The sequence below is a fragment of the Halichoerus grypus genome, chromosome 6, assembly GCF_964656455.1.
Source record: "Halichoerus grypus chromosome 6, mHalGry1.hap1.1, whole genome shotgun sequence".
Taxonomy (NCBI): Eukaryota; Metazoa; Chordata; class Mammalia; order Carnivora; family Phocidae; genus Halichoerus; species Halichoerus grypus.
Window position 1 is genome coordinate 161,077,486 of NC_135717.1, and position 17,020 is coordinate 161,094,505.

At 47.3% G+C, this 17,020-nt stretch overlaps 1 protein-coding gene and 1 pseudogene across 1 annotated transcript in view; one reads left to right on the forward strand and one right to left on the reverse strand.

The window, feature by feature from the left end:
- Positions 1-17,020, forward strand: part of STAB2 (stabilin 2) — a 144,831-nt gene that overhangs the window by 99,985 nt on the left and 27,826 nt on the right. The window contains exons 43-53 of the mRNA XM_036103511.2: positions 280-353; positions 2,027-2,098; positions 5,056-5,175; positions 6,069-6,116; positions 7,184-7,267; positions 8,522-8,668; positions 9,674-9,814; positions 11,000-11,059; positions 12,442-12,618; positions 13,930-14,019; positions 16,228-16,374. Coding sequence (XP_035959404.2) covers positions 280-353; positions 2,027-2,098; positions 5,056-5,175; positions 6,069-6,116; positions 7,184-7,267; positions 8,522-8,668; positions 9,674-9,814; positions 11,000-11,059; positions 12,442-12,618; positions 13,930-14,019; positions 16,228-16,374 — 1,160 coding nt within the window. The remainder of the gene's footprint in view (positions 1-279; positions 354-2,026; positions 2,099-5,055; positions 5,176-6,068; positions 6,117-7,183; positions 7,268-8,521; positions 8,669-9,673; positions 9,815-10,999; positions 11,060-12,441; positions 12,619-13,929; positions 14,020-16,227; positions 16,375-17,020) is intronic.
- LOC118543093 (U4 spliceosomal RNA) lies at positions 15,857-15,937 on the reverse strand (annotated as a pseudogene).

Consider the following 17,020-nt stretch of genomic DNA (forward strand, 5'->3'; position numbering starts at 1 on the left):
CTTGGCTGAAAATGCTCACATTCATTCAGGAGAGGGACAGGTGCAAGCCCACAGACTGCTTCTGCTGGCAAAGTCCCGTCCCAGAGGAGGTGACTTTGAGAAAAGAATCTGGGACCTGCCCTTTTGGGTTACTTCTGCCTCAGAGTTGTTGGAAAACTGAATCACACTTGGACATCTGCTCGCCTTGTTCAGTTTGCCATCCTGCCTCCTTCCTCAGGATGTCTTTACTTGGAAATGAGGCTTGATTTTCATGCCACATATTGGCTTTTTGTTTTAAAGAGATCAACCCATGTTTGGAGAACAATGGTGGCTGTCACAAGAACGCAGAGTGCACACAGACGGGACCCAACCAGGTGAGCTTCCCCGCCTCCCAGGCCCTCAGTTTTCCTAGGGGCAAATTCCTGGGTCCTCAGACCCAGGCCTGAGAGACAGGCGCTGAGAACAGACCTGTGGACGCCAGCAGCAGAAGCAAACACCGTAGGGGGAAATTCTGAACGAATTCCCCAAGAGGCCATTCTGTGGGAATGAGAACTGGTGGGGGTGAGGGGACAAAGAGTTCTTGGGAGAAGGGGCTTCCTGTGTGGGGAGACCTAGACGGCTGCCAACACAACATGGTTTCAGAAACACCTGGAAAGTTTCCAACAATGCTCTCCTTTCTTTCGGCTTTCTGATGTCCAGAATCCCACACTTTCTGTTTGGCTTGAGGCCCTGAAATGCATGTGCCACAGCAGAAGATCGTGTTCTTGGGCCCTCTGTCAGTCGTTCATTCCCTAACATGGTGAACCTTGCAGCCGAAACTAGCGTTAACGAGGAAATTACCTGTATCAGAAACTGGATGATGAAGTCAAGTCCCCAGGGAATGTTCTAGGGACTTTGTTGAGCCCCAAACCTCAGTGCCAGGTATCCCATTAGGCAGAACAAGCAGGTGGCTCAATTGCCCAAAAATAAGAAAAAAAAAAAAAAAACACACTTCTTTTAAAGAAGTGCGTGTGTGTGTGTGTGTGTGTGTGTGTGTGTTTGCACATATAACCTTGGAAAAACCCAGCACAATTAGACATATTTGGGGGTTCAGCTCTTGCCACTGAGTTCTTATTTCAAACCACATATGGAATAAGGAAAACCTAGAAACGTTGTGCTGCTCAGGGCCTCTCCAAATCCTCCTCCAGACCTAGAAGGCAGTGAGAGGGACACAGGGTTGATCACTGAGACAGGATGTTAGCCCAGGAGGGGCGGCTGGGGGGTGTCTTGATAAAGGTTTGGGGCCGAGGTCCGGGCCCATAATGAAGGAAGAGGCAGAGGAGTGAACACCTGCCATTGGACCCTGGCTCACCCTGCCAACGAGTTCCGGTTCCAACAAGTAGACATGAGACCAGAAAAGCCGCCTCTGGTGGACACATTAGGAGCAGGTGCCCTTTCTTCTGGGTGCACGGCTTGGTAACTAGAGCGGAGCTGGGTTTCAGCCCCACTCACTCCCATGCAGAGCGCCAGGGAAATGAGGATGAAGTAGACAGTCCCAGCTTCCTGCAGTGTCCCCTCCCTCAACTTCAAGCCCCCACTGACTTCCTTGGCCGGTGGGTCTGATGGATTGTTTTCCCATGTGCCACCCATGTGACTCCAAAGCTGGCCTCCAGCAGCTCCCAGCGCAGGCACCTCGGGGCGGAGCGTGGGTGGAGATGCGCAAGAACGCGGTGTAGATGCCAGTGGGCCATAGCTTAGCTTCCTTGCCACTGAGCCTTTACCAACCAAGGTGACAAAAGAGGTGAGTGCCAAGGAGGCAAGGGACAAACTAAGGTAACAGTGTTTTAAAAAAATAAAGTCTCCTGGCAGCAAAGTTAGGCTATGTAGGCAATCCCAGTGCTACTGTGAAGTGTGCTAAAATGTAAAATGACAATTATCATTCTAGGAAAGATCTTACTGATACCAAATATAGACTCTTGTGGCATTACCGTTACCATAACAGAATTGGAACGCGAGAGCCAGCAGAATCTCCCTGTGAAATAACCCATTTCCCTCCCCTCCCGGACAGGCGGTCTGTAACTGTTTGCCCAAATACACTGGAGACGGGAAGGTCTGCACGCTCATCAACACCTGCTTAACCGTGAGTATGGTTCTGGGGCCAGTGCCCTCAGCGGACAGGCCTGGGGTGCCTCCGACCCCCCTTCTGGGGCATGGCACACAGAGGAGCCTCCTTCAGAGAGGCTCCTGGGCCGTGAGGCTCATCTCTCCCTCATGTTCCAGTTGTAGTTGGAGAAACTCCATTCTCTGCCTCTGTCTTCACATGGCCTTCACCTCTATGTAGGAGTCTTCTCCTCTAGTAGGGACTCCTGTGGACTCCACCTGCTTCATCTAGGATGCTCTCATCGCAAGATCCTTATTTATATCTGCAAGGACTCTCTAAACAAGGTCACACTCAGAGACACCAGGACTTAGGGCATGGGCAGACCTATATATAGAGCAAGCACCCAGCATAGTCAGAACTTGAACCCACGTCTGTCTTACTCAAAGGCTGCGCCCTGGATCACTTTTCGGGTGCTTGTTCCTCCCACGAGGCAGCGAGGCCCAGAGGAGGACCAGTCTCTGCACCTTACTTCCCTTCTCCGTATCACCAGCCTCCAGCCGTGGACATGAGAACAGCACAGATGCCACGTAATTAAAGTCCTTCCTCTCCAAGCTCCATCCTGACTGTTCCCTTGTGTTAGTCTGGCAAATGCCTCAGGGGAACACGTCCCCACGTAAAGTGATTGCAGAAAGTGGGGTGCTGGGATATGGAACTGTTAGGACCAGACCCATGGCCAGCTTTATTTCCACAGCCATTCTTCAATGATCCTCTCCATCTGTCTGTCTGTCCGTCTGTTTTGTAATGGCCACCTTGTCTTGGCAACTCACGCAATGAACACACATGCACCTGAGACTCAGGTACAAGAGTCATTAACTCATGGCCCCTGCACCCATGACCGCCATCACCCACTGGATTCTTTTCAAGAAGAAGGGAAGTTTGTTTCTTATTTTAATACTCGAATAGTATTAAAGCATGTTTTTCTGCTGCTGAGTATGATCCAATAGAGAGAAGGAGACTGGTACTGAGGGAGAGAAGTAGATTGTTACAGGAGGAAGGTCCAGGAGTGGATGAGGGGAAAGGGACCCGGAGCTCACAGCTGAGCCTCCAAGAGGAGCGGGGGCAGTGGTAGGTAGGCAGACAGGTAGTTGGTTAGTTGGTGAGTCAGGCAGTTAGTCAGGTGGGTAGTTAGTCAATCAGTTAGTCAGCCAGTTACATTCATGGCCCTTAGTGTGAATTAGCTTGAAAATGTCTGTGTCTGACCATTCTAACTAAATTGTGAGTCCCGCGAGGACAGAGACCACTCAAATTCCTACCTATCTGGTGGGAAACCTCATACAGGATGACACACATCTAGGTCGATGGGCATTCCCTAGATACCGGGCACCATTTTAGGCACTGGGAGTTCATCCGTGACCAAGAGGCGAAGTCTCTTCCCTTCAAGAGTTTGCACTGAGGGGGAAGAGACGGACACTTGGTGTGTAAGCGACTGGTCAGTCAGTTGTCAGTTTATTTGTTAAATAAGGAAAGTAGAGTTGGTGACCAGGCCCAGGCAGGTGGTGGGCGTCAGGGCAGGCAGATGGGCTGGTCCCTGTGTCTATTTTCTCCATAAGGTATGAGGTGAGCTCGTCCGCTGGGAGTGAGGGCCAGGGGTTGAGAGTTGCAGGGAGGAATGAAGGAGTGACGTGTCTTCTCCAGGGAGAGAGAAGGGAAATGCACTGGAAGAGTAGGCAGTGTCGGTGTGTGTGTGGTAACTTTGTTGGGAGTCTGCACAGCGACGCCCCGCCCATCCAGCCGGGCCCAGGGGCAGCGGTGTGCCGAGCCCTGCTGTGGGCGGCTGGGCCAGGGCCGAGTGGGGAGCCGGGGGCGACTGGGCCCAGTGAGTGGGCAGGAATGTGGGTGAGAAAGAAGTTGGCTCAAAGGAGGGGAGGCCCCCGTGGGTCAAAGGAGGCTGGAGCCGCATTGGAAGAGATGAGTTGAGATGATAAAAGCTGGTGGTCAGAGAGAGAGGGATGTTGAAACAGAGCTCTCAGGAGCGTCCACTTTAATGTCGGGACAAAGTCAAGGGTGGTCCGGCGGTGGTGGCGGAGGCAGAGTGGGGGCAGGCATGGTGGAGACCACTGGCAGGGATGTTGATGATGACGACAGGTGTGGAGGGAAAGCCGGTGATCCAGGCACCATGGCTAGGACCGAAGAAGAATGGGTGATCATGGATTCCATGTTGCAGAAGGCAGCTTTCTTGGAGAGCTCACTGAGCTGTGTCAGCTTGAGGCAGGAATCCGGGACAGTAAGTCCCTCCTGGACCCGAATATCATGCTCCACAAAGACTTTGGGAACAATGGTTAGTGGAAAGGAAGATTTTACAGCCGGCCTTCAAGTCTGTTGACCTCCTTCTTTGTCAACCCCATCAGTGTTCTTTCTCCTGAGTTCATATTTTTTCCCCACTTCAAAACTTGGCTTAGGCTGCAGAGTCCTTCTTGGTGTTCCATGGATGTCAGCTCTGAACCGTACTTTGCTTTGTTTCTATTTTAGGTCTCTGTCCCATCTTCCACAGTTTTTAAGCTCTTTGTGGACAAGGACAGTGTGTTCTATCTGTTTTATACCCACTGCCTTCTAGCTGACGACTGTTACCTTGACTATTATGAGATCAGAATTTAAGCATAAAGCTGGGCATTGTCAGACAAGATTGGTGCCTTTCTGGCCAACCCCCAGGTGCTAAGAAATTTTCCATTTGGCACCTCTGGGCTTGTCTACATAGGGCTGGAAATCTGCTCGGTTGGACCCGAGCATCTTGGGATACAAGGCTAGGTGAATAAATGGCCCTTACAACTCTAGGGAGTTGAAAGGCAAGTTCAGGAAAGGGGCAAATCATGCCAACAAGTCAGTTAGAGAATGAGTAAAAAACTAAATTTCAGTACAGAATTACTTGGTGAATACTGGCAGAGCTGGTAAACAAACTGATCTGATTCCTATCCCCCACCCCTTGGAAATTTGACCAGAGAAACGGCGGCTGTAGTGAATTTGCTATCTGCAATCACACTGGGCCAGAAGAACGGACATGTACTTGCAAGCCCAACTACATTGGGGATGGGTTTACCTGCCGTGGCAACATCTACCAGGTAAGGAAAGGCATGTTTCCATAAAGTAAACCCTACATCCCTCACTGCGCTAAGAATCCAGGTTACCCAAGGGAAGGTGCAAGAGTTTTGTAACTGAGAAAACTCTACAAAAACGGGAAAGACTGTTCATATATAAATTGGCAATGAGAAGGGATTTTATCGACCCATGGGAATTCTCAGATCGATGGTTCTAGAGTCAGAAGCACCTGGGTTTGAATTCAACTCCGCCGATTAGAAATGTGGCATTGGGCAATAATGTCACCTCTCTACACATCAGCTTTCTAATCCATTAAAAAAAAATACTAATGGTACCAAGCCCATCGGGTTGTTATCAGAAATAACGTATGTAACCGGCACAGAGCACACAGTAACTCCAACGCATTACCATGATGTGGGCTGCTGTTGGAGCGGATGGGTGTGTGCGTGCACGCAAGCATCTCTACTGGACGCAGCAGATGACGGAGTGTAACACTTGTAGATTTCTACCCCTTTATCAAGTGAACGTTCTGTTATTTGGCTTAAAGAGGGACTAGAGCATTCTGGCTAATCAAATATTCTTGTTAATGGAGAACTGAAATCTGCCATAAAGCCATAACTGATTTTTTTTAAATATTTGAACTTTTAAAAATGCTCCTAAACCTCAGCTGCTTCTGGACCTTTCTTTGATAAATCAGACGGTGACTCCAGAAAGGTTTTGGAACTCACAGCATGTCCCCGTAGTCATTCTGAACATCAATGGAAGCCTGTAGATGGGGGTTGAAAAAGGACCATCAGGGCAGATTTCCAGTTGAAAGTATAGGAGAGACTCTCGACCTTAGAGAAATTGTCCTGTGACAACCCTGGATGGTTCTTGCATATAATCCCAGACATGATGTCTTTGTCTTTGTTTCCAGGAGCTTCCCAAGAACCCAAAAACGTCCCAGTACTTCTTCCAGTTGCTGGTAAGTACATGTGTGTCTGTCTCTAGCTGTAGGACTTGCGTCTCCAGCCAGATCCGAGGAAACTGTAGCTAGCCTCTGGAGCTGGTGAAGGGAGAAGAAAGTCTGGGAGCATGGATTTCTGAAATAGGGTCCCTGTTGGTCATTTGTGGACTTCTCAGGCCTCAGGTAGGCAGCAGGAGTAGAACCAATGACGCCCTGGCCCATTCGACACACAAGAATGCAGTGTGTGCAAAAACCATCACACCAGTGGAGGAAGGAAGCATCACTAGGGCAATCAGGGAACTCTTTGGGTGAAAATATTAAGTATATTAAGTTAGATCTCTATGCACATCATACATCGGAATAACTCCCAAATATATAAAAGATAAAAATCTAAACGAAGAAAATCGTAAAACCCAGAAGAAAATATAGTAGCCATAGAACCTTAGCATTGGCAAGAAGACAATTAGAACAGCTAAGTCATTCATCTTATTACTTACATTTGTATTATTATCCCAATTATGTAAAATATTTGTATGTAGAAAGACACTGGAAAAGAATATCTAGAAATAACGGGTGAGTTCTAGGCAGTGGGATTATGGGTGGTTATTTCCTTCTTTATGCTGTATTTTCAAGTCCTTAAAACAGTAAGCATGTGTTATTTTTATAACCGTATAAAAATAAACATTATTTCAATGACAAAGAATGTAAATGGATTTGGGGCACCTGGGTGGCTCAGTCAGTTAAGCATCCGACTCTTGATTTCAGCTCAGGTCTCAGGGCTGTAAGATCAAACCCCACATCAGGCTCTGCCCTCTGTGGGGAGTCTGCTTAAGATTCTCTCTCTCCCTTTCACTCTGTCCTTCCCCTACCCCACTCACAAGCACTTTCTCTCTATAAATAAATAAATAAACAAATAAATAAAATTTAAAAAAAAGAATCAGAATGACTTTGAATCTGAGACTAAATAAAACACAGATCGCCCAGTTCAGTTTTCCCACCAACTCTCCCTGCTATTTGTTTGAACCACCCTCCCCCCCATATTTATGTCAAATAGGTGACATGTGGCCCCACCTTCCTTCCCACAGGAGCATTCTGTGAGAGACCTGAGTGGTCCAGGCCCCTTCACCATCTTTGCACCTTTATCTGCAGCCTTTGATGAGGAACCTCGGGTAAGCATGAAGCTCTAGGCAAGCAGAAGAGGTTTGGGACTGGAACCCAGTCTTTGGGTGTCACCCTGGAACCAACGCTGGTGCCATTTCTGGGCAGGAGACTTAGGATCAGCTAGTGCTGATCAGCAATGGAATGGGCTGCCTCTCAGCATAGGGACCCCTATAAAGGGAAAGGATTTAAGTGGATTTGGGGTGCAATGGCCAGAGGCCCACTAAAAAACATTTCTGAATAGGGTAGGAGGTTAGAAAAGATCAACAACTCTTAAATGATCCAAACCTTCCATAGACGAAAGAAAGAAAGAAAGAAAGAAAGAAAGAAAGAAAGAAAGAAAGAAAGAAGAGTTAAAGGAATTTAAATAAGTCTTTTTTCTTGCAGACCTTATCAGAGCCTTTACTGTTCTAACATTCACTGGGACTCTTCATGCTGCATTACCCATTAACATATTAAAATGTAGCAGACATTTATTGAGTGTGCCAGACACTGTTTCTAGCACCTGGCCTAGATTAATTCATTTAGCGTTCACAACAACCCTGTCAGTTGGGTGCTATTATCCCCATTTTACAGTCCAGGACATTGGCAGAAGTAACTTTTCCAAGGCCATATGACTAGCAACTAGTGGAGCAAGGACTCAAACATGACTCCAGAGCCTGCGTCCTTCACTATGCACACTGCTTCTCTATGCATATATTTTAGACACCAGGTAAGCAGAGGCACACGAATACCTTTTGAAAGATGTTGACATTTGATAGTTTTTCTCTAAAAAGCATCGAAAGAGAGATCATGAAAAATGAGAACCTTATGGGCCTTTTATTACTTTTTCTACTTTTTATTAATGGTTAATATTGTTTGTGTTTTGATTTACACATGGAAAAGTATCATGATCTTTTCCATACTACAAGTTTAAATCTGGCCCAGGTACCTCTCCAAGAGGGGCAGCATTTTTCACAAGAAAAGTCTTTTTTCAAGTAGCATCTCAAAGGACTTAGGGTCCCTGCCCATGTGTTGTGAAATGCTGGGTCAGGAGAACTCCAAGTTCCCTTCCATGCTAAGAATGTACGTTGGAAGCAGGAAAGAAACGAGGGCCACTCTCTCCCTCCTGCCTGAATAGCCTGTACCCTGTAACCCTGACCACCAGCCAGCCCTGACTGCCTCCTTCCCAGTCTGGGTGGGGAGAAAGGCCCCTGGGAGGGCATGAGGGAGGGGACAGCAAAGCCTCCTGGCTCTGGCTGGAACCCTCCCATCTTCTATTACAGATTAAAGACTGGGACAAACAGGGTCTCATGGCCCAGGTTCTTCGCTATCATGTGATTGCCTGTCACCAGCTGCTTCTAGAAAACTTGAAATTGATCCCAAATGCTACTTCTCTCCAAGGGGAGTCAATTGTCATCTCCGTCTCTCAGGTAAGAGAGGCCACCCACCAGGTGGGCATCAGGAAGATGCCCCTCTCTCTTCTCCTCTTCTTTACAGTAATACGAGTAATAGTGGTAATAACAACTAACACCTGTTGAGTGATTTCTGTATGCCAGGTAGTATTTTAAGTATTGGATGTGTACTGACTTATTTAATCCTCAAAATAATCCCATGATGTAGATACTATTCTTTTCCCCAATTTACAACTTAGGAAACTGAGCTCAGAGAAGTTAAGTAACTTGTCCAAGGTCACACAGCAAGTAAATATTCAAGCTGGAACTGAAACTCAGAGGTTCAAGCGGTCATCAGAACTGCTTTTGGGGGGGCGCCTGGGGGACTCAGTCGTTAAGCATCTGCCTTCGGCTCAGGTCGTGATCCCAGGGTCCTGGGATCGAGCCCCACATCAGGTTCCCTGCTCCGAGGGAAGCCTGCTTCTCCCTCTCCCACTCCCCCTGCTTGTGTTCCCTCTCTCACTGTGTCTCTCTCTGTCAAATAAATAAATAAAATCTTTAAAAAATAAAAAAAAAGAACTGCTTTGGTCAGGAGCCAGCCAGGGATGGAAACTTTTGACAAAAGCCACTTGGCCATGCTGGTCCCCTCGCTCCCCACAACAGAGAAACAAGCGGTGACTGTAGACTCCATTGCCCAGAGAAACAAGTGTGTGGTGGGGGCTGAAGGTAGTATAAAGAACACATGTGAAAAAGGAGCCAATCTGGATCTGCTTGTTATTTCATATTTGAGAATCACAGTGAAATGACCATTGTGGTTGGTTTTCTGCTATTAACTTCTGCAGGTCAGATTATAGGCTTGTCTCAGTTTTCGTTTTATAATCATAATAAATAAATGGGCTCAAAGATCTTCAGATTTTGCCCACAGCTCTACTTAAACGTTCACTTTCATGATGAGTTAGCATGTTGGTAAAAGCATTCTGAAAGAAGTAATTTCATGTCTCTCTTTGTGCTCATTTCTTTTTTTCTTTTTTCGGTTAATTTCAGGACACAGTTTATATAAATAATAAGGCTAAGATCATATCCAGTGATATCATCAGTACCAATGGAATCATCCACATCATAGACAAATTGCTGTCTCCCCAAAACTTGCTTATCACCCCCAAAGATGCCTCTGGAAGGATTCTGGTGCGTGAACTCATTGTCATACTCTCAGCACAGAGTGACCCATAATAATCATAATTTATTATCACAATTCTGATTTTAAGCCATCATTTTGAGACATTTTAATTTTGCTGCTTCAGTCTCAAGCTACTATTAAAAGCCTAGTGAATATTATTCTAAAAGAAGTAAATAGGTAAAAGTCTAATTAGATAAATGGATTTTATAAGTTTTTCTTTAGTTTCTACAAGGACTGGAAGATGGAGAAATTACACAGATGGATGAGACAGATGATAGGTAGAAAGATAAATAGATTTGGGGCACCTGGGTGGCTCGGTCAGTTAAGCATCCAACTCTTGATTTTGGCTCGGGTCATGATCTCAGGGTCGTGAGATCAAGCCCCGCATTGGGCTCCGCGCTCAGTGGGGCCTCTGCTTGAGGATTCCCTCTCTCTTTCTCCCTCTGCCCACATGCACTCTCTCTAAAATAAATAAATAAACCTTAAAAAAAAAAAAAGAAAGATAGATGATAGATAGATAAATAGATATCACTCAAACCAAACCTGGAGTAAAACTCCTTTTCAATTGAAAGAAAAGACAATTTTGAATTTTATTGTTATTTATTAGTCTTGGCAAGGGTTTTTCATTGTAGACAACAGAAGCCATTATACCTAACTTAAACAAAAAGGAGATCCTTAAGATATTAAGTTTATCACCAAATCCCTAAGAAAGCCAGAGAGCCAGATGCTACACAGCTGGGAGCAAAGCAGCTCAGGGAGACTGTAAAGGGAGGAGCCCTGACCTTACCACGGGGCTGTCCTGACCTGCATCCAGCCTCAGCACCTGCAGCATGCAAGCCTGAACACCAGGTCCTCCACCATTGTGCCGGTCAGAGTCTCCCTCCTCGCAGTCACACCCACCTCATGTGCTTTCCTTCCACCAATAAGTCTGGTAAAAACCCTTGTGCTTGCTGGATGCTCTATCACCTAGGAGGCTGTAGGTGCAAGGCAGTCTGGGAAAATGAAGTGCATAGCCCTCCAGCCTCTGTAACGCAGAAAGGCACGGGTACCTCGGAGCTGGGGTGGGTGCTGATGAGCCAATCCACGGTACCTGCGCATTAGCTTACCCTCATTCTATTCGGTTGAGCTTTTGTTAAAGTGCTTTGTGAACCGTATGAAGAAAAGTGTCATTCCTATTCTTATTATCTTTGCAGCAAAATCTTACGACAGTAGCAACAAACCATGGCTACACCAAATTCAGCAACCTACTACAGGTAAAGACCTAGGGGGTAACCTGCCTAAGGAGTTTGGTTTTTTGGAGGGTTTTGTTTTGTTTTGTTTGGGGGAGTTTCGTTGTTGTTGTTTTGTTTTGTCATTTGGTGTTTTATTTGGGGCGCTAGCCAGCTGTCTTGGGATCTGTGTCGGGAAGTCCTGATTTTCTATAGAGCGAAGTCATGCTCTGCGATTCCATTCCCCAGATAGCGTAGGGTTTGTTCGGCTATACAGTGTACATTGGCTGAATTAGAAACTGAAGTATTTGAGACAGGAGCAAGGGAAAGGAATTAGAGTGTACCTGTCCCTGAAATAGGTGTTTCACATCTGGAATCATTGCCTCCATGATAGAGGTGGGCAAGCCGAGGTGCAGATGTGGAAAATCGACACCTGTGGCATAAGTAGAAATTGCACTTAAAACTGTATCTTTCTCACTTCAGACACTTTTCCCACAAATTGAGTAGAGAAACTTCTTGTTCAGACAAAGATTTCAGAAGAGAATCAGGGAGGGACAGGGTCCTCCAAGGTCCCCTCTCCTCCACCTACCCTGAGATGTCCCAGCCCCCCACCCCACCCCCCACCCCTGAGGCACAGTCTACAAACCTCTGCACAAACCAGCGATTTCCAAAATGGCCTAGGGCTCACTCTCTGGGGGGCTTTTCAGAAATGGAGATTTCAGGGTGCTCAAAATGAGACTCTCCAGGGAGGTTACAGGCAAGTATCTTGGCCAGCTCACCCAGCCCCAAAACCTTATAGTCACCCCCACACCTGAGCATCTCAGAACTTGCTTTGGTAGCAAGTTAGCAAACCTCTCTGGGGCTCAATAGAAGGGAATAATAAAGCCTACTTCATAGGGCTGTTGGGAAAATTACAAGGACTAATGGACATGATGCACCCAGGTTATAGAACGCTCTCAGAGTGATTCCTCTCCACTTATCTGGCCATTTCTTTTTTGAGTCCATGTGAGCTAGAAATCTTATAAATACATAGGAGTATCTCAATATTGTGTAAGTTTCACTTTTTTAAGTGAAATATGGGGAAAATGCTAAGGGGGTCGCCCAGAAATTAAAATATTTGGGCAATACTAGCAAACAAACAAACAAACAAAAAGGTACTTGTTAAAGGTTCTTTTTCTACTCACAAAAGCCCAGAATTTGGCTGGCTGTTTTGCAATCTAAGAAAATGAGGGTCAGAATGGTTGAGGTGTGATGGGCCTCTAGTCTCAGGCTGTCACCCTTGAACCAGTTGGAGTCCCAATAAGCCCCCAGGGTAGGCACGAAGGGGATCCCCCCCGACCCCGGCTGGCTTTGGGCCTCAGAAAGACGCCGTGCCTCACCCCGTGGCTGGGCTTTGCTGTGCACGCACCCGACTCCCTGTGTTTCAGGATGTGGGCTTGCTGGGCGTCATCACTGACCCTATCCACACTCCGGTCACTGTCTTCTGGCCCAGCGACCAAGCCTTGCAAACCCTACCCCCCGAACAACAGGATTTCCTGTTCAACCAAGACAACAAGGACAAGCTGAAGGAGTATTTGAAGTTCCACGTGATCCGAGATTCCAAGGTATTTCGTTTGCATAGAGATGGGGTCCATTCCAGGAATGGTCAGTGTATCTCCACCTCCGAGGTGCAAAGGAGACCTGAGCAGCCCCTGTCCCACTCTGTCCTCCTCCGACTGGTGGGTTAATTGACGCCCACAGTGTGCCAGGCATGTACCATTTCTCCAACCATTATTTTTTTTTCTAACATTAACCAGTACCCAGGAGCATCATTCCTCTGCCCCTGGTCACATGGCCAAGTGGCCGTTGGCAACAGCTCCCAAGTGTGTCCAGGTGGGCTCATTCTCCCCCAATTCCAAAATTTCTAGGCAAAGGGCTGATTCAGCCAGGTGCAATCAGCGGTTCACCCCTGAACGGACCCACCGTGACCAGGGAAGCAAGGTCTTGTAGGCACGTGGGCAGCTCTTGCTGAAACCCTGTCACCGTGCGTCCTCAACCAGGACCCATGTCTCTCTCCAGGAGTGAGTCTGTCTAAGCCCAGAAGGCCAAGTGCCCTAACTTTGGCTAAGTCACAGGACCTGTGTTAGTGTCTTAGGGCTGCATAATAAATAACCACAAACTGGGTGGCTTGAAACAACAGAAATGTATGTCCTCAGAGGTGTGGAGGCTGGGAAGTCTGAAATCAAGGTGCTGACAAGGTTGTTCCTTCTGGAGGCTCAGACGGAGAATGCGTCCCATGTTTCTCTCCTAGCTTCTGGTGGTTGCTGGAAATCCTTGGTGTTCCTTGGCTTGTCGATGCATCCCTCCAGTCCCTGCCTCTCTTGTCACATGGCTGTCCTCTCCCTGTGTATTTCTGTGTTTCCACATGTCGTTCTCTTCTTCTCTTTTCTTCTTATAAGGACACCAGTCATATTGGACCAAGGGCCCACCCGACTCCAGTGTAACCTCATCTTAACTAATTACATCTGCAATGACCTTATTTCCAAGTAAAGTCACATTCGGGGGTAATGGGGGTCAGGATGTCAATAAAACTTTTTGGGGGTCACAGTTCAACCCGTAACCATGCCCTGTGCCATGTCCCTGACCCACCGATCCTGTCACTGGCTTCATGCACCTACGCGGCATCTGCCGTGGACTCCCCAACATAGAGGAGGCACAGAGGGGTGACTGAAACTAGCCCAGCTGGAGGAGACTTTCCCTACAGAAAGAATTTCCGGCTTCCTCGAGAGCCCATGATGAGTCTTCCTTTTGATTATGTCTGCCGTCATTTTAAAGCTGGAAAAACTTGTGTCTGGATTTGGTTCGCTGGCAAAGCTCCTTTGGGCGCCTCTGCGGCCCAGATGTGGCGTATTAACGTGGCACCATCTCTCCTACAGATTTTAGCGGTGGATCTCCCCAGGGCCACTGCCTGGAAGACCCTGCAAGGCTCAGAGCTGGGTGTGACGTGCGGAGCTGGCAGTGACATCGTGAGTATTCACAACAGTCCCCAGCCACCGCCCCCTCAAGGGAATATTCATTTTTCCCTCGGTTGACAGCTAGCTCTTTTCTCTGGCTGCCTTTGGGGGTATTACGCTCAGAGTGGGTATTTAGATACAAAGAACCTGATAAATCCTGGCCCAGCACAAGCCCTGGTAGCGGGTGTTAGGGAGCCCCCCACCCTTTACACTTGTGGGGAGCAGCTCTGGGTTGATTTTTTTTTTTTTTTTGAGCATTTATTTTGCAGTGTGAGACACTCCGCTGAAGCAGGAAAGCACACTGCCATTCCTTTGCCTTCCATCCCAGCCCCCCTACAGCCTCACCTCGGGCCCCTTGTTGGCAGGCAGAGCCAGCTCTGGGCTGTATCTACCCAGATCAGCCAACAGAGAGAAAGTTCACAATTTTCGCCTTCCCGGGCTAGTTCCTGAACCATAATGCCTCCCTGAAATACCATATAAGGACTGGGTCTGATGGGATAACGTAGCCACATCCTCCTGCGTATCACAGACAACCCACAATGACAGGGGCTTGAATATATGAGGGCGTGTGTCTTTTAAGAAGAAATCTGGAGGCAGCCAAGCCAGAGCTAGTATGATGGCTCACTGGGGGAGGGCCTTCTGTTTGCTCTGCGACCTTCAAGGAGCCTTCTTAGAAGAGCCAGACAACATTCTGTTTATAGCTTATGACCACCCAGAATCCCTTTGCTCTTTGCAGTGGAGTTGCATTGAATTTATAAACTGAATATGAGAAATGTTAGCATCTTTACAGTCCAACTTCCAGAAGGTTATTCCAACATACTTACCCTCTTGAGATTAGCTGTACTATTTCCATAGATCAAACTGGACACCTATCAAAGAAGTATAGTAAGAATGTCCACTGCTCATTCAGGTGCTAATATAGCTTTCAGAGCACTTGGCAATGTATTATTTAGTTTGAGCTTTATAACCACCCTATGCAATGGAATCCTTAATCCTATTCACCTGGTGAAAGCAATTAAACCTCAGAGAAGTTCAGTAACTCGCTCACGGTCACACAGCACATAAGTGGAGGTGGAGGATTTAACCAGTTTTCCAGTGCTCTTGCCACTAATCACACTGTGTCCATCCCAACAATAGATGCTGAGATTTATCTTCCCCCCGACCCCAGAACTTTGTAAATGCATTTTGCTTCCTCCGGGGGTGGGTAGAGATGTATTCAACAATTTACTAGCTGGGTGAACCCTAAGGAAGAAAGTTCTAATGTCTCTAAAGCACGATTTAGACAATGCCTAGTACATGTGAAAAGAAGTCATCATTATAGAGTTACAGCCCATCACTTGTATATCCTGAAAAAAAAGGTCGTGGCCACACTTGGCTAGAAGCTAGCATGAAGTAAAAAAAACAAAACAGGGGCGCCTGGGTGGCTCAGTCGTTGGGCATCTGCCTTCGGCTCAGGTCGTGATCCCAGGGTCCTGGGATCGGGCTCCCTGCACCGTGGGGAACCCTGCTTCTCCCTCTCCTACTCCCCCTGCTTGTGTTCCCTCTCTTGCTATGTCTGTCTCTGTCAAATAAATAAATAAAATCTTTTAAAAAAACAAAAACAAAAACAAAACAAAACAAAAAAACAAAACAAAACAAAAAACCACACTACTGCACAGGAAGTGGCCACGTGACCCAGCCTGTCACCCCCGCTGCCCCTGTTCCTACTCTGCTGGAGGCCGCGTGACAGAGGGGCCCCAGTGCGGGCTCAGAGGCTGCCGGCCTGGGTAGGCGTGCCCACACCACCCCTCCCTGACTGCCGGGCCTGGGGCAAGGTATGGAACCTCTCCTGTCTCCGTTTTCTCATCTCTAAACAGGAAAAGTTTTCAATTAGCAATAATCGCGCCTCAGATAAACCTCATTGGCTACGATACTGCCACTGCGCAAAGCTTCTCATCTCTAAACAGGGACCCTAGTAATAGTTGCTGTCCTCGAGGGTGCTGTGAGGATGAAAGGAACGTGCACAGGTACACAGCATCACTCAGCACATAATACATGCTGGCTGTTGGCTGTATATATCTTATATCTATAAGAATTTATATATATACATTTATATATATACACTTCTTTCTGAGTCTTGCAGGTGCTGGCCGCCTTAGATGGCCTTAGGAAGAAGAGAAGTCTGAGAAGGATTGTTGACTGTTTTCTTTCTCTCTCTCTCTCTCCTCTCCCCCCTCGCAGGGCGAGCTCTTCCTGAACGACCAAACATGCAGAATTGTGCAGCGAGAACTCTTGTTTGACCTGGGTGTGGCCTACGGCATTGACTGCCTCCTGATTGACCCCACCCTCGGGGGTCACTGTGACACTTTTGCCACATACAATTTTTCGGTCAGTCCCCAAAACAGTACCGTAATAGGAGATGGTTGGGGTTCAGCCCTCACGATCCTGCATGGTCTCTGCCATGAAACCACTGAGGGCTGGTCCTCAGGGAGCCTGGGACCCACAAGATCTGAGGGCCAGATGATGGTGCTCTTCAGACTCAGAACCCACAAGCATCTACTTAGCCCTGCCCAGGCCTGGCACATTCCCGTTTACCCACCAGCCCACCTGTCCATTCATCCCCTCGCCGTTAAGGAAAGAGTTGCTGAGTACCAACTGCGTGCCCGTTATCCTGCAACAAGCTATGTCTTTTCAAACCCACCTATCTCTTCAATCATTTGCCCATTCATTCAATAAACATTTTTTGCTATTCTGCCAGATGAGACCATATAAAATTGCCATATTTGGCAGGGTATGATTACAAAAATGGCAACTTCATAGGGTTCAACCTAGTATTATATGCCCACACCGCCTTTGATTTACTCATTCATTCATTCATTTAACAACAGTGATTGAATGTCTACCCTGGGCCCTGCTTGTATGAGGCATTGTCATTTCACACCCATTCACCTGTCCAGTATCAAGTTAGAGTACTACCTTGGAGCCAGCCATTTGGCTCAATGCTCATCTTACCCCTAAAGGAATCCAACAATAG